Source organism: Mytilus californianus, unplaced genomic scaffold (assembly GCF_021869535.1).
Source record: "Mytilus californianus isolate M0D057914Y unplaced genomic scaffold, xbMytCali1.0.p SCAF_4, whole genome shotgun sequence".
Taxonomy (NCBI): Eukaryota; Metazoa; Mollusca; class Bivalvia; order Mytilida; family Mytilidae; genus Mytilus; species Mytilus californianus.
The window spans coordinates 2,048,096-2,075,365 of NW_026262690.1; the positions used below are offsets into that span (position 1 = coordinate 2,048,096).

Below are 27,270 nucleotides of genomic sequence, written 5' to 3' on the forward strand. Positions count from 1 at the left end.
AATATCTCCACAATGAGATAACTCACTTTCAATTGTCAGTTGGTTCTATGGAACAACAGCTAATATAAGCAAAATGTTAGAATTTTTTTTATTTTTTTAGAAACATAAATTGGAATGGTCAGAACTAGCTTTCTAATTGACAATGTAATTACTAACTACATGACTTGCCAGTTTTCACAACTCCCTTCACACGATATAATGCAATGAAAAAAGAATTATCATTAGCCAAATTCCTAAGAACAATATATAATTGATTAAAATCAATTCACAGCATCAGTCAGATGGAGTTATACATGTGACACAGTGTTTCCTATGCATTTTACGCTTATTTTTGCCTGTAGTTTAAGATATGTTTGCTTGTCCTTAGGTTTTCAATGTTTTCTGATCAAAAGCCTTGTTTCATATTTATACGTGTGTTCCTTTAAGTTACCTTGATCTGTTTGTTCTCATTTGTAACTTGTCCTTTAGATCCTAATTTATCTTTTTTCTTTAAGTCTTCAACTTGAATATATTGAATCTTCAATCAAAGTATATAATATCATTTAAGATCTCATTTTGTATCAGTATGTTATTGCTGGTTTCCCAATCACTAAGAACTGTTACTTCTATGGTGAATTTTTCCATTTTGATGTAGAAATAAATTTATAATCAATATAACATTACTACAGGCACTTTGTCTCTAAACAAAAATCATATATACCTTAATATAACACAAGGTACTCAACCCGCCTTTTTGAAAAATGATAGTCGGTCGCGAACTTTCGTTATATTTCGATTCCGCGTTGTCTATCTCACCGAAACTTGTTATATCGTAATTAAACAGGCCTTCCAAATAGGTTAACCGATAACTATTTTGTCTTCTCACAGTAAAATGAAAATGAAAAAAAAATTGGAATAGCAAAATTCAATGTATGTTGAAATCCTAACATAAAAGATATTTCTCAAAATTTGTAATATTTTAACAAAAAGTAGTTTTCTGCCGAGTTTTATTATATATATATTTTCATACACCTTCAATCACTTCGAAATAACTTTATTACACCTACATATCAATTTTTTGTTGAAATTCTAGCAAAAGGAGACATTTCCCAATGGTGATTTTTTAAACAAAAACTTGCTGTTTCCCACATTTATTCCCTTCTTCAAAAAGATACCTATTAACAATTTTGAATTGCATTTACACCCAAATGACAGTTTTTGTGTAAATCCTAGCACTAACAGATATTTCTAAAAAGATTCAATTTTGAACAGAAAGTAAGTTTTTGTAACATTTTTATAATTTTTGACACTTTAACTCAATTTAGAATAGTTTATTATATCTATATATCAAATTTCTTTGAAAGTGAAGCACAAAAAGATGTTTAACATTTGTGAATTTTGTTAACAAAAATTAAATTTTTAAAAAGATGGTTAACAATAAAGTTTACTCCCAAAATATTACAAAAATAATGCTTTGCATTTAGGCATCTATTCTAAATGATATAACATAACTTATTTGTTAATTGTCATTGACATTCTAGCACAAAAGATTTTTTTGTAATTGTATACTTTTTAAATATTTTACCCCAATGTTTTGTCCAAAATTCCCCAAAAACGAAAGGAACATTCTTTTTATATCCATCACTATCCATAAAAATTTGGAAAATATTAACTTATCGTTCAAAATAGAGGGGCTGATGGCCAGATAGGGTGTTTAATAAAGAGCATCTACCGACTGGTTGGGGGTACTTTATTAGAGACAGAATATCATTAACTTCGCCAAACTTTTAAGAAATTAAAAAAGAGTACCGATATTGAAAATTTCTCATTTACTTATTGCCAGTCAAGAGATGATGCTGAAATGTTGATTTTTTTTTGTGCAGAAAGCAAATAATGGCATGTCAGTAACTGCTAGTAGTCCTTTGTTAATTTATGTTTATCATCGTCATCTTGCTTCTATTACCTATTCTAACATCGGACTCAGATTTCTTTTAAACTGAGTTTTACTGAGCGTTTTGTTGTATGTTTGTTTATTCCACATTGGCTAGAGGTATAGGGGGAGGGTTGAGACCTCACAAAACATGTTTAAATAGGCCTCATGATTCCGCCTGTCCGAATTCAGGAACCTCTAGCCTTGGTAGTCTTGTGTTTTTTTTTAATTTTGGTTCAATGGATGTTTCTGAGTAAAGAGTGGCGTCATTTTCTCTGAACTAGTATCCACTATTGTTTAGGGGTGAGCTGCGTTGAAGATCCATTGGTGGCCTTGGGTTGTTTATTCCTTTTGTCTCAGTATTTATACATCCCGCCATTGTGTTATTATGCTCTTTTTTTGTAATTTTGTCTGTCATTTTTGCTTATGTGCTTTGTCTATTTGCCATTTCGTTTTTCTTTGTTGACATGGTTGTTTCTTTTTTAAGTCATTAAGATTATAACAGTTTTGACTGCCGTACCCAAATTTTTGACATTTTTACCAATTATGTCTGTATGTTTTGTTCTCACATTGTTGTCAATATCATGGAATTTTATGCGACAGTCACATAAGTGAGAGGATTAGCTAGCTATATAACCCGGTTTAATACACCATTTTCTACATAAGGGAATGCCTTTATCAAGTCAGGAATATTACAGTTGTTTTCCATTTGTTTGATATGTTTGAGCTTTTGATTTTGCCATTTTATAAGGGACTTCCCGTTTCGAATTTTCCATTAGGTTCGGTATTTTTGTTATTTTTATCTTTTTCGACACATTCCCCGTTTTCATTTTCTATCCCATGAAATAAGAGAAATAAAAAGACGCATTTAATTACGAGACAAAATCAAATAATTTTAAAAGTATTCCGCGGTATGTATAACGGTTACCTTCGGTCCTTGAATCCGACCTCGTACCTTAAATTTGGTCTAGAGCGATTTTCAACCATTTATAAAAAAAACAAAGGTCCAAAAAGGGTAGAAAGGATTGTCACATGGTCTTTAGCAAAAGAAAGTATTTAAAAAACACACTTATCCCAAAATTGCCCAGTGTCGAAAGAGTCGCTTACAAATTAAACAGAGATCAGCAGAGATCCGCCATCAACATTAAAGTTTGTATGATAAAAGTCAGTTATTTATGGGAATCGAAGTTTAGTGTTAAAATATGGGAGACAAACCACAAAGATTGAATAAAGAATATGAATTAATTTGCTTTACGTTTTTTTTGTATCAGTTAGGCACCAAAGAACATTGAAAGGTATTTTTTTTTTATTATTATAAGTTTATCAGACGTAAACCCATTTCTCTTGACGTCAGTCTAATGTTCTTAATGTGGATGATTTTTTAAGAACCCGCTGACCACTTTGTCAAGTTAAGATAACTTATATCATAACTTTTAATTTTCAACTTACGATCTTTTATCCTCTCAAAAACGTGTTTCATATGAAGGGTTCGAACTCGCGGGTATTTTCAATGCAAATCATTACAGTCTTCAGTCTATGCATAATACCACTATACCACGAGTGCTGACATAAATGTTTAAATTATACTCGTAAAGCGCTTAATTGTCAATACATGTCAATAAACTGAATTTCTGTCTCATTGACAATTAACTCCTGTAATCAATGAAATATATATTATGTCTTGGTTTGTTCATGTTCTTTTCAAATATTTTTGATTTGCATTATTTTGGGTGTTATTTTTTAAAAGATGATTATGTTCTACATTTGAACGTTCTTGAGTATAATTATATAGCAATATCAAAATATAAAATGACAAGAGAAAAAAAATAAAACATTTTCTTTAAAATCATAAAAAGAGTTTATTCCGGATGTCAGGTTTGAACATTGGTCGATTTTCAACATGATAAAACAAACATCAATATGCCCATAACACTTTTAACATACAAGGACTTTCAATTTTCTTTTTCATCATAGCAAATGCTTACTTATGGTTTTAGTTTTATTTTATTATCATGCTATCAATCAATTTTTTCTTTGTTTGATTGAACGGGCTCTAATTTGAATATAAAGCGACCGTAAAACTACTTCTTTGACAGTAAAAAAACACAAACAAAATCATCGCCATTATAAGAAAATGAAATATATAATACCTCTAAGATTAAAACAATATTTTGGTCGAGAAAAAAATTACGATGAAAAAAATTTCATTCCGGATAAAAACGTCTGAACTCCGTACTGTTATTATCATCGTTATGACTATCGTTAACAACGACTTAACGATCACGGCTATGAGCAGCTTGATTGAAAGTTTATAAAATTAACATAATTATACACCTGTAGCAAGAGCAATTCTGCTTGGGATTCGGGAATGCGTACCACATATAATACTAGCTTATTGACTGATTGACGATGGATGCAAAATGAATTAACGCTAAAATAATCTAAACTGAATGAAACGGAAACAGTGTAAACAAAATTAATATATAAATGTTCAAATACAACCTTTAGCACATAATTTTCTTTCATTTGGAAAGCAACATGAAATGGAGCAACATGAAACGGTAGGTTTGTGGCAGTTGCGCTAAACTTATAGATTTGGATTAGTGCGCTTTTATTTATCTTTATCAATGGATAAGTACGGCTAATTGGTAGCCAGCCCTCAGATTACTTCATAAATTTTGCTAAATACTATACATGTATATATAAATTTTAAAGGTTCTAAATTTTTGTAATTACAATTTCTAAAATTTTCGAAACAAGATAAATTTTGTATATTATTATAAGTCTTTTTAAATAAATCATAAATACCAAAATCTATTCAATATAAATAATTTGTAATGATTAATAATTAAATGAAATATTTATTAACAAATATGAAATTTGGAGTTAAAAAGGGGAGCTAACACCCCATTTAAGTTATATTAAACTTATGTTAACTTGTCGAATGTCTAAATATAGATGTGAACCGTGTGGATATAATCATTTCCAACTATTATAGAATAAAAAGACAAAATACAAAATTATCTTTATGAAATTCCGTTGATTTATTGTCAAAACGTAAAACAGTCAGTCGTTTTGCTAGAAATAGGATAAGCTAGAGAATGTATAAGAAGTAGTGGATTCGGAAACGATAATCATCTTGCGACTCACGTCGCTCGTTGATTATCGCTTACGAAGTTTTCTGCTTTTTGGTCGGGTTGCTGCCTCTTTGACAAATTTCCCATTTCCATTCTCAATTTTATTTCTTATAAATTCTCTAATACAAAACCGGTGGAAAGCATTTATACTTTTCCTTACCTTTCGACTAGACATGATTAAAAAAATAGTAGACCTTCCAGTTCTTGACAAATAAAACTAACAACTGTTTCTATTTATATTAAATTATAATTAAATAACAATGAGAGGTAATTGGTTTTAATTGCTATAAAGAAAAAAAGGAAGTGTCTATATACCTGATCGCCATATTATGTTTTAATCGTTTGAAAGACCTGAAAAATACGCTACCATTATAATCAACATTAAGTCATTAATAGTACTTTTTTAAATTTTGTATGGTCTCAATAAGATGGTGATGTATCCTTTATCCGTTTGAAGTCAATAAGAACGTAAGTGTAATTTATACTATTGTAGGATCTTGCCCTTGTAGTTACTATCATTGTACTGGGTATAAATGGTGTTGTCCTACAGTAATAATTATATCATTGTAGGAGGTTGCCCTGGTAGTTACTATTATTGTACTGGGTATGATTGGTGTTGTTCTACAGTAGTAATTATATTATTGTAGGAGGTTTGCCCTGATGGTTATTATCATTGTACTGGGTATGATTGGTGTTGTCCTACAGTAGTAATTATATTATTGTAGGAGGTTGCCCTGGTAGTTACTATTATTGTACTGGGTATGATTGGTGTTGTCTTACAGTAATAATTATATTATTGTAGGAGGTTGCCCTGGTAGTTACTATCATTGTACTGGGTATGATTGGTGTTGTCCTACAGTTATAATTATATTATTGTAGGATCTTGCCCTGGTAGTTACTATCATTGTACTGGGTATTCTTGGTGTTGTCCTAGGGGCTACAGTTGTACCGGTACTTCACGATGTTATGAGAGCTCATCATCCTCATCATCAGGAGGGTAAGTTATCTCTAATAATTTCTACAAATATGTATTGCTTGTTCACAAAAACTAGTTGATTTTGTTAATGAAAGTCAAAACAACAGTTTTCATCATCATCAGTAGTTAAAATATACTTAGAATACTGTTGTGTTTAGAATTGACTATATATGTGAAAAAGAGTCACAGTTGAAAACAGAACGCATGACCCGAAAGGGAGTGCACTATGTCTTCAACCAAGGCTATACGTCATTTCGCAGTATCAAAAGTTTAGGTCAGCTTTTGTATTTGTGTTAGCAGGATTTTTTAAGGGTAAACACTATTTATTTATTTATTTATTTATTAAGTATTTATATGTTTGGTTTTCTTTTTTAATTGTTTAATGATTTTCGTTTTCGGATACTTTATTCGGGTTTCATAACTACACGTATTTACTATGATAGACTTTAGCATGTCTACATTTGATAATAAATGTTCACTGCGTTAATCTATATTAGAATTTTGTTATTTAACTAGGGTCATTGCTGGTGGCATTGTTGGAGGTATATTCCTTGTAACAATCATATGTTGTATCTCAGCTACTATAAAATGTAAGTCTCACTTACTTGATATTTTCAAATATTTATTCAACATTTGAGATTTTAACACAAAAAAGCACATCGTGCTAAATATAGAAATAAGAAGATGTGGTATGATTGCCAATGAGACAACTCTCCACAAGAGACCAAATGACATAGAAATTAACAACTATAGGTCACCGTACGGCCTTCAACAATGAGCAAAACTCATACCAAATAGTCAGCTATAAAAGGCCCCGAAATGACAAAATGTAATACAATTCATACGAGAAAACTAACGGCCTGGTTTATGTTCAAAATAATAAACGAAAAAACAAATATGATATACAGCAACAAACGACAACCACTGAATAACAGGCTCCTGGCTTTGGACAGGCATATACATAATGTGGCGGGGTTAAACTAGTTTAAAGGCGCCAACCCTCCCCAAACCTGGGACAGTGATGTAACAGTACAACATAAGAACAAACTATAAATATCAGTTGAAAAGGGCTTACCTCATTAGATCGATACAAAGCTGAAATACATCTGAGAAAAAATATCCGGATCGTATTTCAATTTCCGGAATCGGTAAACAAGATCTCCTTAAAAATTAGACTGTGCTATACCGTTCGAAATAAGTTTTCTACAGGTACAACCAAACTTCCAGACCAAATTTTTGTATCTCTGGAAAATACTTGTTAAACGTTTTATAACCTTAAACATTAGATTCAATTATTATAAACATAAAGAGATATTGCCAATGAGACAAAATTCCAGTAGAGATCAAGTGACGTGGATGTGAGCAACTAAAGGTCAAAATAAGGCCTTCAACAACGAGCAAAACCTTTAACGTATAGTAAGCTATAAATGCCTTGACTATTCAACAAATTTAATCGAGAAAACCAACCGCCAATATTAAAACAATTCATGAAAACTAAATACTACAAACAACCAACGACAACTACTAAATTACAGACAACCGACTTGGCACAAACATATTAACAATGTGATTGGGTTAAACATGTTTACGTGCCCTCAACCCTCCTGTAACCTTTGGACAATAGTGTAAAAGCAAAACATTTGAAGCAACTGTAAAAATCAGTTGGAGTGAGCTTGATCAAATCGACACGAATCACAAAAAAAAACGACAAAAGTCAAAAAGTAACGATCTAAGAGAACTCGTAGTTAATGAAAACTAGTTCAAAGCCAATTGCAACTTGCAAATAAATCAGGTTTTCCGAGACTAAAATTTCAGTGATTACACATCCAACAAATTTTGAGTCTGAGAAAAGCATAACCTTGTGCAATACCAAAATATAAGTATTGACAGGATGTAAGACCATAGGCGTTGATAACTGTACAGCAATAGAAATTTTGTTATCTTTTCATTTATTATAATTTCCGTTTAATCACTTACAATTCCAACCGATCTGAGTTTTTTTTTTAACTAGCTGATGCAACCATCCGTACTTCTAACAAAACAGGCAACAATGTTGTCGGTACTTTACTCCAATCCTGAAAACAATGCTTTCAGTTTCTAATACATTCATACTTATTACTTGTATTGAGGGAAATATCGTAGACTGATTCGTTTCAACGACTGAGTTCAAAATATTGGTGTCAAATATTGTGACAAAACTTATATAAATAGTGGTATAAAGAATTTCTTTATCGTTTAACATCATTTCATAAATCTTGAGTAGCTACTTTCCATTGATGGTTACAGATTGTCTGTGTAAAACTATTATTGATATAATCAAGCAAAAGCTAATTGTTTTGCATGTCAAGACAGTGTATTTTTATACTTTTTACTACTTTAAAGGAACAAATTTAACGAAGACAATTTAATGTGATATTGTTTTGTAGTTACGTATAACTGACGACATAACCAAAATAACCTTCAGTATTTCTGTACGCTGTCTGATATACCCTTAGCTCCAATGACGGGTATTTAACAGGGAAAGGTTGAATCTGCGTTAATCACGCCACATAGTCTGTGCCCTGGTTAAGAACGTCAGTGGTTGTATTTAGTATACATATCTAAATGTTTTTTGTCATAACGGAATTTTGATCTTTATTGTAGGACTTTGATAGTCTCTTAAGTGCCAGTCTTTGTAAGAATCAGGCAATATAGAAGAATTTCAAAACATGGCGGAAAAAATCCCGCCTCTCTAATTTTGTTTATTTTGAGGATACCCTTGTTCTGAGTTCGAAATGGGAGGTCTTTTGTTTCTGTGTGTCTGGTAATTCGAGAAATTTCTAGATATCTTTTGGTTAGAATGATAGCAAATAACGTGGTTAGCTCCCCTTGATTGTTATTTTCTAGTGCATTTCAACCAAATTATATCTTGAAATACCAGAACAGGAAAAGGAAAGAATGTTATATTCGTGCACTATTATACCTTTTGAACTTAAATTAATGTAAACTTGAGCGGGTTTTTGTTTGTCATGTTTTCACCACTGCATGATTCCTAGGCAAATTGTGTATTCATTTTTGAATACCTCATAATGACTTTTAGATTTTTATCTGGTATTTTGTCATGTTTTGTTGTCTCATTTACGTATATCCTATAATTAGTTTTATTCGCAATTAATAAAGTTTTATAATTATCTAGCAAGAATATTGAAAATTTAATAGTACAACTGAAGTTTCCATTAGACTGTTTATAGGATGTAACTTAATTTCTAACAGTATATTTGATTACAGTTATTATTGTTCCTTGTGTATGGAGCATAAACTGCAAATGCAAACTTTAAATTTTATTTGATAATAATATGAATTGGATTTCCCAATTGATCCATTCAACTCTTATGAGCTAAAGTTACTCAACCTTTTTGGAAATGAGAATAAAGGAAATCGAGACATTTTGAAAATGTTAAAGTTATAAAAAAAATGTTCATCCTCATATTAACATCGTCTAATGTATCAAAACCAAAATACAAGTCTAAAGATTTAAGAAAAACTCACTTTAGATAACTATGGTTACATTTATTCCAGCAAAAACTGGAAAGGTTAGCAGAGTCATATATCCAAAGAGAAGAACCATCAGAGAAGCAACAGTACCAAAGAAACAACAACCGAGCTGTAGTAGTAGGCCTATCACAAGGCAAAATGAAATGACACTTCCGGGTTCTTATGAACCTTTTAATCCTCCTTTATCTCATCACATATAAACATGTTAAAGTTTTTGTTTTTCATATTCTAAGATAAATACAAGGACATTTGAAGTTCAATATTTTGATGTATTAATTTTGCAGATTAATTCCCATGAATAAAACGTATTGAATGAAAATTGATAAAAATGTGATGTGTGTATGACTATTTTTCATCTTTGTTTTCCTTTACTATAAAGTGTGTTCTATGTTCACATATGTAATAACTATGTAGACAGTTTATTCAATTTCATTTTTATTATTGTTGAATAAAATGATCATAGCACAATAATCTTGAATATAATTTACTTTTTAATCGTCCGATAGTCTTTTTGTATACTACCGTTATTTACAATAACCTTAAAGACTGGACATAGATGAGAATAGTCATATTCATATCCGACTGAACGAATTGCTAACTTCTATACTTTCATACTTTCAACTGATAATTGACTTCCATATTTTGATAACATATTCAAGATAAAAATCTTTTTTATCAAACAATTCAACTGACAAAGTCATGCTAAGAAAAATGAAACAATTTTTAATTCTTGAGTGTAATTAACAGTATATTGAGAAATATCCTTTTTTTTTCATAATAAGAAAAAGATGAAGAAAAGATATATTAGAATAATACTGCTCTACCATTTAAGATCTATTTGGCATACTCTATAAAAATAAGGAGATGAGGTATGATTACCAATGAGACAACTATCCACCAAAGTTCAAATAATTCTATCTACCAAAACATGAAACATGTATTTAACATTTATTGTACGATCAACCATATTACATAGAATAGAGAACGGAAACGGAGAATGTGTCAAAGAGACAACAACCCGACCAAACAGCAGAAAAAAACAGCCTAAGGTCACCAATGGGTCTTAAACGCAGCGCTGTTCAAATACGACATTTTTGGCTTTTTAAAGGATCCGTTGCGGTTTTCTGGTGTCTTAGTGAATGATGTATCACAGTGTAGATAAACAGAAACATGCATATGAAAACAAAAAGAAAAATACCTAGTATGATTCTGATGGCTGTCTTCTTTTGTATAAATCATTGCAACTAATCTTATCAAATCAAGTCCAATTCTTCACACTGTATTTCTTTTGAGCTACCCCATTACCACATTTACTAGTGAAACGTGGAAACAGAGACTGAAGATATCACAAGTCGAACAGAAACTGGCAACGCCATGGCTAAAAACGATAAACGAAAGGAGTAACTTTAGATAAAAAACCTTTTTTTGCGGAAGAATAAATTAAATATGTTTAAAATACAGCTATCTACTTCAAGTCTGGACTTCAGATATAAGGATCAAGGCAGCTCCGTCATTCCGACACACTCATATTACGAAAATTATTAAGTTTTCATTGCACTTGCTCAAAAGTCATTTAATTTCTGTTTCAGAAATACTTCAGATTTTTCTATATCAAACTTGGAACATGATTTTATATAACCCTATTTTAATATGTATTCAAATACACCATGGGTTAAACAATATATCGTTATACTTATATAGTTGATGACTTAATAAAGTCAACATATCAACCACTAATGGTAAAAGGACAACTCAGAGTATGACTTGCCAAAATGGTGGCAAAAGCCAATTATTCTATAGAAAAATGTACGTGTACACACAATCTATTTTTATGCTGTGGATAAGGATAGAAAAGAAGGTTAAGGAAAAGCTATGATTGAATTTTAAGCTATTTTGTTGAAGTCTTTATTAGATTTGTATGCAGTCCTTGCAGATTACTGTTTTTATTATTTAGTTAAGTCATGTAATATATCTAATATATGATGTATGTTTACACAATTATTGGCTGTAGGATCCTAATCATTGTCACGTTAACCAATTATTTTTGTATGGATTGATCATACTATTTTTTGTCAACGTAACGAAACTTTACTCAACTGTCGTATAAGTGGAAGGTTTAGCTATCTCTTAAACCAGGTTTAACCAACCATTTTCTTCGAAAAATGTCTGTACCAAGTCAGTATTACAGTTGTTTTCTAGTCATTTCGTTCGTTTTTATTTGACTGTGAGACAATAAATTTAAGTAAAGATTGAAATGAGCGTTTAACACACATCGAATTTTACTTATGTTGCTGTAGAATGATAGATTGTCATATAACTTCATTTATATGAGAATGCTTGTCCCCAGGAACGTCAAAATTCGGCACACAAGATACGTAATACTGGATAATGTACATCTTTGTTTTCAGGTGAGCAAGACTAAAAAGCAAACACTCCAAGTGTTCTTGACAAGAGAAACGAAAGATACCAAAGGGATATTCAAACTCATAAGTCGAAAACAAACTGAAACTGACAATGCCATGGCACTTGGAAGACCAAGTAGTATAACGCTGTTAATAAGGACACTTATGTAGTTTAGGTATCCAATACAGTGAAGGGAGATCTAGTTCTTCATCTTTGGTTGAAATTCTAAACTAAATTCGAAACTAAACTGACAACGCCATGGCAAAAAACGAAATAGACAAAAAGACAAACAACAGTACACAAAACACAACATAGAAAACTTAAGACTGAGCAACACGAACCCCACCAAAAACCCGGGGTGATCTCAGGTGCTTTGGGGAAGGGTAAGCAGATCCTGCTCCACATGTGGCACACGTCGTGTTGCTCATTTAAGTACAAACCTGGTGACAAGTCTAATTCAGTAGTTGACATTCGAGAAAAAGAGGACGGGATTGTGGTTACAACAATTGGAACATATTCGTCGTCATATGTGAAGCAGATATTCCATAACGGTCAATCAAATCGTGATGGCGTCCGTAAAAGTTTCATAATTTCTTTTGATGGCAATACACTAAATTACCTTATATCAATAACAAAAGAATTCAAACATAATCGATACAAATATTAGAAGGTGTAATGGAAGAAAACTAGAATGCACGAAATTTTGTAACAAAATATTAGAGATCAATTGTCAGTTCTTTCTTGATAAAACATGAATCAACATTTCAACATTCCAAACCAGAAAAACTGAGCAGCTTATACGTCGTCCTGAACATGCATGACATATTTGCCATTTTATTTACCATAGTATTGACAAGACAAAATCAGTGGCTTGATTTTGGGAAAGCAACCATAAAACATGGGTTGCACAATGCCCTCAGAACTGACGATTCTCTACTTTGGATATTCTTCTTGTAGCTTTTTCTCTGTCTGTTTTCCAGGTTGATATTAACTTTTTCTTAGGAAAATTGGCATTTTGAAATTCCAGAAATCATACCGTTTATATTCGGTACATTTTTCATGAAATAGTTAAATGATTTTAAGGATACTTTTACATGTGACAAACAACAGTCATTTGCGTCTGGTGTCTACGAGGTGTCGTATAAAATATAGTTTTCTTAACAAAATATTACTTTTCGCGATGACATAATTTATCTGTTTGTTGTGCTGTTACACCACTGTCCTAGCTTAGGGAAGGGTTGGGTTCACGCATTTACAAGTTTATTCCTGCAACATTTTGTTTGTGTCTGTCCAATGTCAAAAACCTATAATTCAGCGGTTGCTGGATGTTGCTGTATATTGTATTTGCTTTTCGTTTATCGTTTTGGACATAAATCAATCCGTTAGTTTTCTCGTATAACATTTGGCATTTCAGATAAAGAAAGGCAACAGTAGTATACCGCTGTTTGAAATTCATAAATCTATTGAGAAAAAAACAAATCCGGGTTACAAACTAAAACTGAGGAAACACATCAAATATAAAAGGAGAACTACGACACAACAGAAACACAACATTAAAATGTATCACACACAGAAACGAACTATAATATAACAATGGCCATTTTCCTGACTTGGTACAGGACATTTTAAAAAATGGTGGGTTGAACCTGGTTTTGTGGCTAGCCAAACCTCCTGCTTTTATGGATATGTTAAATATAACATTAAAATGACAACATTACATGACAGGACTACAATACAAATTAATGGGAGAACATATAGGACAGAGAAACATACGAATAATAGCGAACAAAAGGTACCACGTTTAAAATTTAATACGCAAGACGCGCGTTTCGTCCACACAAGACTAACCAGTGACGCTCATATCAAAAAAGTTCGAAAGCCAAAACAAGTACTAAGTTGAAGAGCATTGAGGACCAAAAGTTCAAAAATGTTGTGCCAAATACGGCTAAGGTTGTATGTCTTAGATAAGAAAATCCTTAGTATTTAGAATAATTCATACTTTAGCAAACAGTAAATTTATAAAAATGACTATATAATAGATATACATGATAACACCGAAGTGGTGACTAACTACAGAATAAAAACAGATACATAAAACAACATAAACCAGCACATAAAAATTCACAGCCGAGTTAGCCAAAGAGATCAACGCAAAAAAAGTGACGTCACATTTGAATTTCTGAAATTTCCCCAAAATAGGATAGAATTAGGATAGAATTCAAGATTTGGTTTTTTAATACTCATATAACATTAATTAATAACAATGAAAATTACAATACTAATTAATATAGTATTAATTAGTCTTAGCCATCTTATAGCTTGCTATGGTGAATCGGTTTTGCTCATTGCTGAATAACATATGGTGACCTATAGTTTCTAGCTTCTACGCATTTTGTTCTCTGGTGTATTATTGGCAATCATAACTCATCTTCTTATTTATACATAACTAGCGCCTTCACATATCATTCGTCATGTTAGGCAGATATTTATTAGATATAAACAAGTTCCACTTTGAATTACTTATACGGATCTCTTAAAAACTGTTTGTTACTGATCAAAATTGCTCTCTTAGCTAGGTTACCAAAGAAAACTTTCATAAGTTAATAACGATGGATCTGTCAGTGCTTTTGAAAATAACGATAGATAAAGGCAACAGTAATATACCGCTGTTCAATAGTCATAATTCGGTTAAGCGAAAACGAATCCGGGTAACAAACTAAAACCGAGGATAATACATCAACTGTAAAAAGAAAACAACGGAACAACAAAAGAATACGTCAACATACATAGAAACGGACTATCTGATAACAATTGCCATATTCCTGACTTGGTAGAGGACATTTTAAGAAAAATTGGTGCCACGTTTATTTACTATTTAGAGATTGCTTTATCTATATATAACATGATACATATTTATTATAAGGTTAAATCCTAACTATCCTCTGCCTGTCGATACTTTTATTTTGCCATTACATAAGACATGTTTTCTTTGACTGTCCATGGTGTTAAAACACTAAATCCCTGGAATGTGTTTTAATTGATTTTAGTCTCTGATGCATGCTTTTTTATTATTAATTGTTTTTGACTTTTAAGTAGCTTTCAGTAACTGCGAGTACTCTCAAATCCTACTTTCGTGTTAATTTGACCTGTTGACACAATTTGTAATGCATATTTGTTATTCAATGTTTACTTATTTGGTGTTATATCTCGTCTCACTTTTTTTAATATGTACCACCTTTGATAAGTATCTAGTATGACGATAAATTTTCACTTCTGTACTCGTACTGTGAACAACAAATTCATCTAGTTTAAAAAAAAATATTTCCGTACTCCTAACGACAAAATTATTATATTTAAATTTACCTGTTTACGTTATTTTCTTTAACGCAATTTTGTCCCAGGTAAGAGTTGTCTTTTTGACATTGTTCTACTACTTTTTTTTATTAATATTGTATTTATATTGTGTCATAGATCAAACTTATTCGTTTAGTGTATGTTTACCTGTTTTTGTTTATATGTCTTTTTGATCGAGTTAAGCCATTTCAATTGATATTTTATAGTGTGTCTTTTTATGTTGAAATGTTACACTACTGTTTCAGGTTAGGGTGAAGGTTTGCGCCTGTTAAAACGTTTAAACCCGCTGCATTTGTATGCACATGTCCTAAGTCAGGAGCCTGTTGTTCAGTGGTAGTCGTTTGTTGATGTGGTTCATAAGTGTTTCTCGTTTCTCGTTTTTTATATCGATTAGACCGTTGGTTTTCCTGTTTGAATTGTTTTACACTAGTCATTTTGGGGCCTTTTATAGCTTGCTGTTCGGTGTGAGCCAAGGCTCCGTGTTAGAGGCACTACTTTGACCTACAATAGTTTACTTTATACACATTTCGACTTGGATGGAGGGTTGTCTCATTGGCATTCATACCACATCTTCTTATTTGTATGAACCTGGTTTTATGGCTAGCCAAACCTTCCGCTTATATGGTAATGTTAACAATGCCGCTAAAATGACAACAATACGTGACAGGAATACAGTACAAAGAAATACATAAATAAATAATATAATAGTAAATTACAACATGTAAACCGCAGAATAACAACGGACACCCCCATGAATTTACGACAGCACACCAGGACACCACAAACGAAATATAAACTACTCGTCATATGAATGGATCAACGTCACAAAAAGTGACGTATTTTTTGTGACGTTTATATTATCACAGGTACATTTCTAAAAATAAAATAGATGTGTTTTATTTATAGACACGTACAAGAATATTAGATTGGGATTGAGTTTGTAATGGTTATATTTTATGTATTTTCTAACCATGACAAGAATATCAGAATGGAATTGTGTTTGTACATTTAATAGTGTAATTATTTGTATTTTTTTAACCATGTTGGTTTCTTCTAAATCAAAACTGTGTATAAACAAAACAATCCTGTGCATATAGTTGCTTTAAACTTAAAATCATATAAATGAAATAGCTATTTTTTTATCTTAACTTTTACACATTTATAGAAAATAAAAATAAGATAACTGTAATATAAGGCAAGATCCTGTAAGACCAAACAGTAAAAACACATGTAAATAAACAACATAAAACAAAAACACTGTACACGAACCACGAGTAAATCGACTATACTGACAAATAAGACATATGTAAAATTTACCGAAAATACAGAATTCAAACCACAAACGAAATAAACAGACAACAACTCAGCACAAAATGACCTACCAGACCCACACGCATAAGAAAGTAACAACAAAATGCCCGAAAACGGGAAATATAAATACCGAACCACATCGTCTCCAACAGCGAACATAGACATAACAAAATATCGAACAGGATTTACAAAAAGAAACATCATAACTAAATACATGAATGAAAAGTGGAACTACGTGGTAAGGTTAATTTAATCTAATGCCTGAATTTCCCAACAATATGCACATTATCTGTATCTTATAACCCATCGTATACTGGTACTAGAACTTGTATTAATGCAGAAACACACACCACTAAAGGAAAATCATAGTGGGACCAGAAAATACATTTATCTAATTAGAGCAAATGTAAAATAAAAGCAACAAAAATGAAAGAGGATGATGATGACGATGATGACAAAAGCCCGATATAAGAACAATTAATAATATATAAATGAATATGATGTAAATATGAACCCTGTTTTGGACTAGATTGACACGCTGAGGGGAATAATTAACGTGCGAGTTCACAACATGCAGTAATAGTCCATATCCCACTTTACAATAGGGGGTATATTGCAAATACCATGCAAGTCCAGCTGTGCGTCGATTCGTTCGTAAAACATTATAATTTGTCACACTTTGTTTCAGAACTACTACCAGAATGACTTTAAATTTGTTCAGCAGTTCAATAGTATTGAGTTGTAACGTGTGTGCGCTTTTCGGATCTGCCAGGAACATACTTCCTGTTTTCCTATACTTTGAAATACGAGTGGGGTATGTTACGTACGGTAAAGCATGTATTTTTATTTAGATTCTGAGCTGTCAAGTTTGTTTTTACTGTTACTCAAAATGCTGAGTGCTTAGCAGGGAGCAGGAAATTCAAATATTCAAGTTTTTAGTTTGACACGACCGGGGATTAAAACAACAACTTCTCTCACTCTAGGCAAGCATGGTTCTACGATAGGAAATAAACAAAGTTGTAAAGACAAACCAAAGATTGCAACCATTGACATAAAAAAAAATGCTATTTATGGAATAACAAAGGATGTATAAAAAAACGTTTGGTCTCTGGTGGAGAGTTGTCTCGTCGGCAACCATACCACATCTTCTTATTTTTACATTGTTTTTTTTTTTAATGTTTAAAAAGAAACATTTTGTTGATTTCATAGGTTGACTGCTTTTGCGTTCAAATCATGTTCACAAGCTGCAAAATTTACCTTTATTGATCTTAACGTCATAACCAATGCTGTTAAATGAATTATAAAGCAACAAGAAACGTCCGGGACTTTTAATGAACAAGGAATTGTTCTTCATAAAGAAATACAGGTACAATAAAACGTGTTGGTAAAAAAAGTATGATAGCCATACAACTATATTGATCATTTTCAGTACTACACTTTCTTGTCATGGTAAATGAGTAGTTATTGCAACACTATAAGTCTTAGTATCTTTATTTACCCTTTTTGCATTACTTGCACGTGTAATCGAAATAATGTAATACCACTGGTGCCAAAAACCTGATATATTAAAAAAGCTGTTTTAGTATTATTGTTTTGTTTTTAAAATGCATTGATATTCATGTATATTTGTTACAGTGAATTTGTAAAATCAGGGTGTTTGTAGATAATCACTGAACTGATTAGTGATTTTAAAAAATCACTGTAATAATTAAGATCTTTTTTACAGATTCCCTGAAAAAAATCATGGAATTTGTACAAAAAATTTATTCTTTTGATTAAAAAATTCTTTAAAAAAAAGGGAGTAAGTTAATGTTCATTATAGTGCTTCTGTAATTACTGAAAAGTATAATCCAATTATAAGACAACAGATGATATATGGAAAAGTTTAATGTAGGTATGCAGTTCTTTAATGTGGAGATGTGAAAAAATCGTAAAAAAACCGGGATATGTCACTCAAACTTATCATGCAAAAATAAGTTTGTAGTCTTAATATCATTTCATATGCCTTTTATTTATAATCACTGTACAATAGTTTTAACTAGTTGTGATTATTAAAAAAATATATTTTTAAATCATTGGTCTGTTTATCAGCATATAATATCAATATAAAGTTGATCTTGCTCAAATGGGTCTAGGTTTCGGAAAAATTTGGATAGTCAGGAGGGTGTGTAGGAATGGTGTTTACCGTAGGTCGTCAGACGCCCTCTTCTCACTGTTGTTAGTTATATTATATATATGACATTTTGTGTTTCTTTGTTGAAACAGTTATTTGTTTTATAGTGATTAAGATTATATTACAATGTTGACTTCTGTACCCCATTTTTTGACGTTTTTACCTGTAATGTCTGTTTGTTTTGCTTACACATTGTTGTCAATATAATGGAATTCTATGCGACTTTCATACAAGTGAAAGGTTTAGCTAGCTATAAAACCAGGTTTAATCCACCATTTTCTACATAAGGAAATGCCTGTACCAAGTCAGGAATATGACAGTTGTTTTCCATTCGTTAGATGTGTTTGAGCTTTTGATTTTTCCATTTTATAAAGGACTTTCCGTTTTGAATTTCCCTTGGAGTTCGGTATTTTAGTTATTTTACTTTTTTCAATTTGAAACTTTTCATATACCCCCTCGACTATTACCAAGGATGAAATCCTGGATAATCATAGATCTGTTCTATGTTCCTTTGATTATTTACCAAAGATGAAAAACTGGATCTTCCTTCACTGTATACCTAAACTTCAGTCATAAACGCCAGGCTTCAAAATTATCTATTCTAGATTCTAAATCAGATGTGGATACTCAAAAATTCCAAAGATCTTTTAGAGTACATTCAACATAAGACTCTTATCATTCAGCAATCGTGTTAAAAAGGTACTGCAATGCCATATGGTTGCAATGATAACATCAAAGGTGTAGGACATTTGTCAAGTCCAGCCTGCAGTGATGTAAATGTAATGAGTTTATTTAATACCACCTTAAGACCCCAGCGTTGTCATGGGCAAAAACATTACCATCGGCCCAATGTTAAAAAGTCTTCCAAATCTTGATCACCCTCTGGGAGCTTTGATAACCTTCTTTCACATCTTCATTAGCCGCTAGGGTTACATTACATTAGAACTATTCTTTTTTCACTGCTTGTTAATTTTCTTAAATGTTTGAGAGATTATGCACTTGTCAAATGATGCAGATACATTTTCGCTAATATACAGACTGGTCAGTATAATTTATGATGTAGCTCTTTTCCGTCTTTTTAAACCAATAAGATTAGAACCTTTACATGATGAAAAGAGGACATTCCTTCCTATTTAGTTTAATAATAAAGGAATTGATGCTATCAACAACAGTAACGTTCTTCATCACAAAGAGGTAACATCTAAAATTCCAATTTATTTTCAAAATCAGTCTGTTCCTATTGTATCCTACAGTTACACCAAAACCATTGCACCTTAAGTGTTCAACTTTAAGCAAGCATTGCAGGACCTTGATTTAGAAAAAATCCTGTAAATCATCCGACATGTGACTGTTCCCACTCGCCTTATATTGACAGCCCCTCTGGCCATGTTATTACTGGGGATCTAAACATAATTCAACATGAACAACTCCAAAAAGTGATATATCATGGTCCTAAGTTCAGAGAACCCAAATACATCAATTGGAACCATAACTTCAAAATAATTATGGATTCCATTGAGGACTACGCCAGAGCATGTGCTAAACGAGAAGAAGTTGAACTGGACACATTGTCAGAATGGGTCAAAATAATCAGGTCTCTGATGGAACGTCGAATTCATAAGTTGAAAAACTGTGTGTGATCGACCAAAATCTGTTTTCAGAGACAAAGAAGCTGTGAAATGTCTATCATCTCTTCACGATAGATATGTTGTTGTTCTTGCGGACAAAGCTTCAAATAATATTGTTTTTTGTATGTAAATCGTACTACTATGAGTGTCTTGTAAATGAATTAGGAATAAATGAGCACTCAGGTAACCCCACATTCAAAAATATTTCATTTGACAAGGATGAGATTTTGGAGAATTATAAGTCCTTCATGGCTTTAATGAACATTACATTGAACAGCAAATCTGAGGACTTACCTTGCTTGTATCGGATACCTAAGCTACACAAAATTCCGTACAAACAACGGTACATTGCCGGCTCATCTGCATGTTCTACAAAGGAAGTGTCCATTAGATTGACAAAACTTCTGTCCGCAATGAAAGAGGGTCTTCAGAAATACTGTTAAACTGTGTACTCGCGTAATGGTATTAACCATATGTGGATCCAAAAAACTCTAAAGAACTTCTGGATAATTTTAAATCTCGATCTTTCTCTGAAATTAATTCTATCAAAACTTTTGATTTTTCAACCCTGTATACCACCATTCCCCATGTGAAATTGAAAAATCGTCTAAAAGAAATAATTCACAATGCTTTTCAATACGAAAATGGCAACATACGCTATAAATTTAATGCTTTGGGATAACATACGGCATATTTTGTTAATAGTGAACAAAAAGGTAAAACATGCTACAAAGAGGAACAAGTGATCAGTATGCTGGAGTTTCTCATTGACAACATATTTGTTGAATTTGGAGGTAGATTTTTCAGCAAGTTGTCGGCATTTATGTGGGAACGAACTGTGCGCCTCTTCTTGTCGACATCTTCTTATTTTCATATGAGGCGGAGTTCCTTCAGACACTTGTCAAAAACAAGATGATTGAAGAAGCCAGATCATTTAATTTTAAATTCAGATATATTGATGATGTTCTTTCCATTAACAATCCAAACTTTTCTGATTGGGTTCCATTAATATATCCTCCAGAACTAGAAATTAGAGAAACAACAGGCACGGCTTCCTCCGCCTCATTTTTAGACGTATACGTCGAATTTGGCATAAGCGGTCATCTCAGTAACAGAATCTATGACACACGAAACGATTATAATTTTGAAATTATCAATTTCCCCCACCTTAGTAGCAATATACCAACTTCACCTGCATATGGGATATACATTTCCCAACTCATTCGGTATTCAAGAGCTTGCAGCTGCTACTCAGACTTTATAAAACGTCACCAGTGTCTGAGCAGAAAGTTGATGAACCAGGGTTATGTCAAAGAACGTCTCGTCCTGTTTGTAAAAAAGTTCATTGGAAGATACCAAGACCTAGTTGATAAATATTCCGTTTCAACTTCACAAATAATACATGCTGGTCTTGAAGTATAGATTCTAGGTACTGACGTTGTTTATCATCTTAATTACGTGTTATAGTGTTCTTTTATCTGCCTTTGTAAATTATTAACCTTTACTGTTTAGTCCATTTTTGGTAATAACTTTTTGGCGTGGCTCGGTACTTATGCATCCCGCCAATGTGTTGTTGTGCTTTGGTCATTTTTTGTATTCTTGTCTTTCATTTTTGCTTATGTGCTTTGTCTATATGCCATTTTGTTTTTCTTAGTTGACATATTTGTTTGTTTTTATAGTGATTAAGATTATAACACGATGTTGACTGCTGTACCCCTATTTTGGAAATTTTTACCTATTATGTCTGTTTGTTTTGTTCATACATTGTTGTCAATATAATGGAATTTTATGCGACTGTCATACAAGTGAGAGGTTTAGCTAGCTATAAACCCAGGTTTAATGCACCATTTTCTACATAAGGAAATGCCTGTACCAAGTCAGGAATATGACAGTTGTTTTCCATTTGTTTGATGTGTTTGGGCTTTTGACTTTGCCATTTGATTAGGGACTTTCTGATTTGAATTTTCCTTGGAGTTCGGTATTTTTGTTATTCTACTTTGTATATCAATGTTTCCTTGCTGCATTAAAAGAAACAAAATTGAATTATCGCATTTTAAAAAGATTTAATTTCTTTGTCCTTCATCAGCATCATTTTTAAAATGTTAGTTCATAAAAGATTGACCTTGATGTATCTATCCTAGATTTCTAGTTCATTGGAATATATGTTAGTACTCTTTTTAAAATAATTGAGTGGAAAAAGAAAGAAAATATCATTAGGTCAAGTAATAAATAAATATCGGACAAAGATTCAGAGTAATCGCAAAAACACAGATGATAGGCAAAAACAAAAACAATCAACCAAAAAATAATACCTTAGCAGCAGAACCTGACCAAAAGCCAGGGGCCCTAGGGGTCCAATAAGGGTCAGCAATTTCCGTTCAATCCCGTTGTGTTATTCCCCTTATGAAACATAACCAAAGACAACCACTGACGAGGGTCATAAGTGGGGTCTGACACGTCATTTTATATTTTAAAAAATGAGAGATTTATGGAATTTTGATGGTGCTTACAGATCTTTGTAAGTGCCTGTCATATTCATTTACAACTCTTCTAGACTTAATACGATTCAGTGATTGACATATCATATAGACACTTGTTAACATCTATCGTCAACACTTGGCTATCCATAGAACTTGGGAGTAATATCTGTTGAACTATAGTCTGGGATATAAATAACAAGGAGACCCTATATAATGACAATAATTTCTTAATATTTCTATATTTTTTATATTATTGTTTTATTTTTTAAAATTCAATCGAAATTAGGTCTTTTTTAAATAATGCTCATTTCAGGGTGACACGAGACTATTTTGATGGCAAGACTTTTCAGCTTTTCTTCTCCTTCATAATTTAGCACTCCATCGATTGCAACATACTGTTGATAACGTGCGGAACACTGATGGTGCTTGGGATCTTATTTCTATTTACAGTTAAATATAGGCGTAACCGGTGCCTGTGTTTTTTGTTGTTCGGAAGTGAGCCAGAAGAGTTCCATTTGTTTTTTGGCATTGGGAAGATCTTCTGTCTCTCTTCTACCTCTTCCTTTGAAATAGGTAGATAAGAGGGCATAGGCACATAACAAACACGGCGTCGTTTAATCGAAATGACATTAATAAATGAATGCAGATATAATAGAATGTGAGCTGTGTGATAAACGTTTTTATGGTGTTTCAGCCTTAGTAGGACATCTCTGTGGGGACGATTAGCTGGATAAATATAAAAACTAGCCTGACAAAAACAGTGAGGGGACGACCTTGATATTCTGGGTAGGGGGGTGGGCAGGAGGATTTTTTGCGGATTTATTAATATCTTGATCTGCCGCTAAGCATGCTTTTTTCAGCTCTTACCAGCTATTGTTGAAAAAACATATGTTGATGGTTTCTCGGGGGACCATTTCAATATTGAAAGGAGGTGCCGCTGGGGTTCTGTTACCCCACCCTTTTCATATGAGTTAGAATTTGAAAATGTGTACCTTTTCATACATTTTGTAGGTAAAAATGTAACCTTTTCCAATATTGATTGGGTCTCGTGTGGTGTGTTGGGGAAAATTTGTGGATAAAAACACAACCAGGAACACCAAAATAAATGACAGTTCTTTTCCTATAACAAGTAATGGGAACTTTATTAACCTTATCATATATTTCTGATATTTTCCCCACCTATTCTCATATTTTCAAGCTGGAAAATGTGACCTATTCCAGCGGTACGTCCTATCACTTTGTATATAGGACGTGCCTCCCCCATCCCCCCTCCGACATTGGTTTACACCCGGCGTTTGGTGAAATTTGAATTGTTCTATCTACAGTGTTTGTGGAAAGTTGTTCGTCTTACTTCGTTAGTCAATGATGTTGTAATTTTTCACTGCAGTGATGTATTTTGATAACCTTCTTGTTGGTTCTTTTGAGTATAATTGTGTTTTTTGTTTTCCCTCTCGTTTTCTGGAACTACTGTCTCTACTGACCTTTACTCTATATTCTATTTTGTATTCTACATATGATTTTTTATCCTTTTCACCAAATATCATTTCTGGTTTTGTTCTGGGTTGCATAACAACATATAGATTTAATCGGTGGTCAAAATATGAATTATTTTTTCCGCAACAGATATATCGGCGGCAATTAATTAATTTTGAATTAGTAAAATCTTGACTATAGATATAAGAAGATGTGGTATGAGTGCCAATGAGACAACTCTCCATCCAAGTAAAAATTTATAAAAGTAAACCATTATAGGGCACAGTACGATCTTCAACACGGAGCCTTGGCTCACACCGAACAGTAAGCTATAAAGGGTCCCAAAAAATTACTAGTGTAAAACCATTCAAACGGGAAAACCAACGGTCTAATCTATATAAAAAACGAGTATATACCAGTATTTAAAATGCCTCAATTCATTACGTAATAAATATATTTATATCTATTGTATTTTTCTTGGTGTCATTAAGATTCCAAATACAGTACGAAGTGTATCGGTGAATGCTAATGGAAGAAGGCTATGTTTGATGGAGGTAATAAAACATTTTCTTATATAAAAAAGAACCATAACACTGCTGAAATGATCTAACTTAACATTACTTCAATTGAAATTAAAATTTTTCTTATTTTTATTATATTAAAACCGTGATAAATTTGAGATATTAACACATTGCATATCAAATTACTAAATTTTAGAATAATGTCAATAGGAAAGACATGTTACTATATGAATTTGTTTTTATTCGTATACCTCTGAGGAATAGACATTAGATTAACACATATACATGATATTCAGGTTGCAGTTTATTTCAATGTCAATAATGACTTTCGAGAGCCAGCATTCGCTCTGACAACAACAGTACTCAATGATTCAACTAAAGGATTCAAACTAAGAGTTTGCATCAGGTAAATAAATACACGCTGATTCAGGTAAAAAAATACACGCTGATTTAGGTAAATAACGGTGCATTTTGTAATTATCGACGAAATGGAAAAAATATGTTAAGATCAAGTCACAACGACCAGTGATATTTTGTTAGGACACCGACAAATTTGGGAGACAGTGTATCGCTTGAAGGACCACGGAGATTCACACTAACCTATTTCTATGCCATTATCTAGATGAGGCTCAACATAAACGTCCTGCATCGGACGCAAGAGAGTATAACTCGTCCATCAGTATGATAATAATTCAGTAAAATGAATGACAAATCAGAAGCTTCCCCTGGTTTTTTTTTATTTTGCATAACTGTGAAGAAGAGAAGCAATACGGTTTTGGTAGCATTATGTATATTGCTTGGTTGTTATAAGCTACATTTACAGCAGCATAATCAAAGAGAGCACTCATACAATTGTGGACGCCAGACGAGCGTTTCGTCTTCATAAGACTCTCGCATCAAAACAGTTGAAAGGCCAAGTAGTTCAAGAGTATTTAAAACCGATAATTCAAAACAAAAGCTAAATAGGCTTATGCAATCTTTATCTGGGGATAGAAAAAACTTAAGTATTTAAATAAAGTCAATGATATATTTAAAAAAAAGCAAATTTCATTTCATTCAATAGGCGGATTTCGAATGTTTCATGCAACCGTTGTTGGGTTTATTGATTACAAATCTTTCAGTTTTACATGTTGTTTATTACTCACAGCATGAATTTGAAGCAGTGTATTAATTGTATTGGTTCAATAAGGTTTGACGTACATTCATAAAGCAGCTGTTCACATGAACATACCAATTTAATGAGCCATCTCAAACATTTAAGTAAACCGGTGCGCAATACTTTTTATGTGTTATTTATATAAGAGAGGCGAAAGATACTTTAGGGACATTCAAACTCATCAGTCGAAAATAAACTGACAAAGCCATGGCTAAAAAAGAAAAAGACAAACAGACAAACAACAGTACACAAAACAACATAGAAAATTAAAAACTGAGCAACACGAACCCAGCCAAAACTGGTCTCAAGTGCTCCGGAAGGGTAAGCAGATCCTGTTCTACATGTGGCACCCGTCGTGTTGCTCATGTAAGTACAAACCGGTGATATGTCTTATTCAGGAGGGGACATTCGGGGGAAAGGGGACGAGATTGTAGTAAGGACAATTGGAACATATTGGTCGTCATCTGTGAAACAAATATTCCATAACGCTCGTGATGGCGTCCGTAAAAAAAAAAGAAAAAAGCAGGACACATTAAATAAATGAAAAAAATTAAAATGTTATAATATTTACAAAAAACACACAAAAACAAAAATATTCAGAAAAAGGGGTCCATTCTTCAAGTGTCTTAGGTTGGAAAATACGAAGAAACTTCCTCAAACAATAGTAATTCTATAAAAGCAGGTACACAACTTCATTATGTGTGCAATTTTTCTTTGAAGTAATAATCCGAATTGAAATCTGCATATGGAGGAAGAGATGACTACACAAAACTAATACTGTTATTTAACCGAAAACTATGACGACTAACTTCAAATGACTGAAAAAAGGAAAAAATCCTGAAGCAATTCAATAATAGCAGGTGTACAAATTCCATATGCTTGCAATCTTTCTAGCTGAAGTGTCAGGGGGTCCGGGTTGAAAACTGGAGAACTATATGATTACACAAATAAGGTACCCACCATACTGTGAATTTATTTTGACCTTCATCCAACCCCCAAAATATATGAACTGGTAATCGTATTATTATAATTCTATTCTTCCAAAATCGGTACAATTATGGCCAAAATATATGTTGTTCTAATGGAATTCTTCAAAAACTGAACAAAAGAAAAAAAATATTATTTTTGTAATTTTTTTTCCCTAAATCATCACTTTTTATGATGAACTTGCTCAATTAATATAGTTTGGCGTTTAGGATAAGCCAGTATTCACAA

General features: G+C 32.4%; 1 protein-coding gene across 6 annotated transcripts in view; it reads left to right on the forward strand.

The window, feature by feature from the left end:
- LOC127737260 (uncharacterized) overlaps positions 1–27,270 on the forward strand; it is a 249,379-nt gene that overhangs the window by 114,894 nt on the left and 107,215 nt on the right. For 2 of the 6 annotated variants that reach the window (XM_052247809.1, XM_052247815.1), the window contains exon 4: positions 9,581–9,757. The exons of 1 other annotated variant lie outside the window; for it this stretch is intronic. In XM_052247809.1, coding sequence (XP_052103769.1) covers positions 9,581–9,756 — 176 coding nt within the window. In that variant the 3' untranslated portion in view covers position 9,757. Of the gene's footprint in view, positions 1–5,925; positions 6,044–6,538; positions 6,613–9,580; positions 9,758–27,270 lie in introns of those variants that run through there. 3 more of the 6 variants (XM_052247811.1, XM_052247812.1, XM_052247810.1) reach the window with 3 other exon arrangements.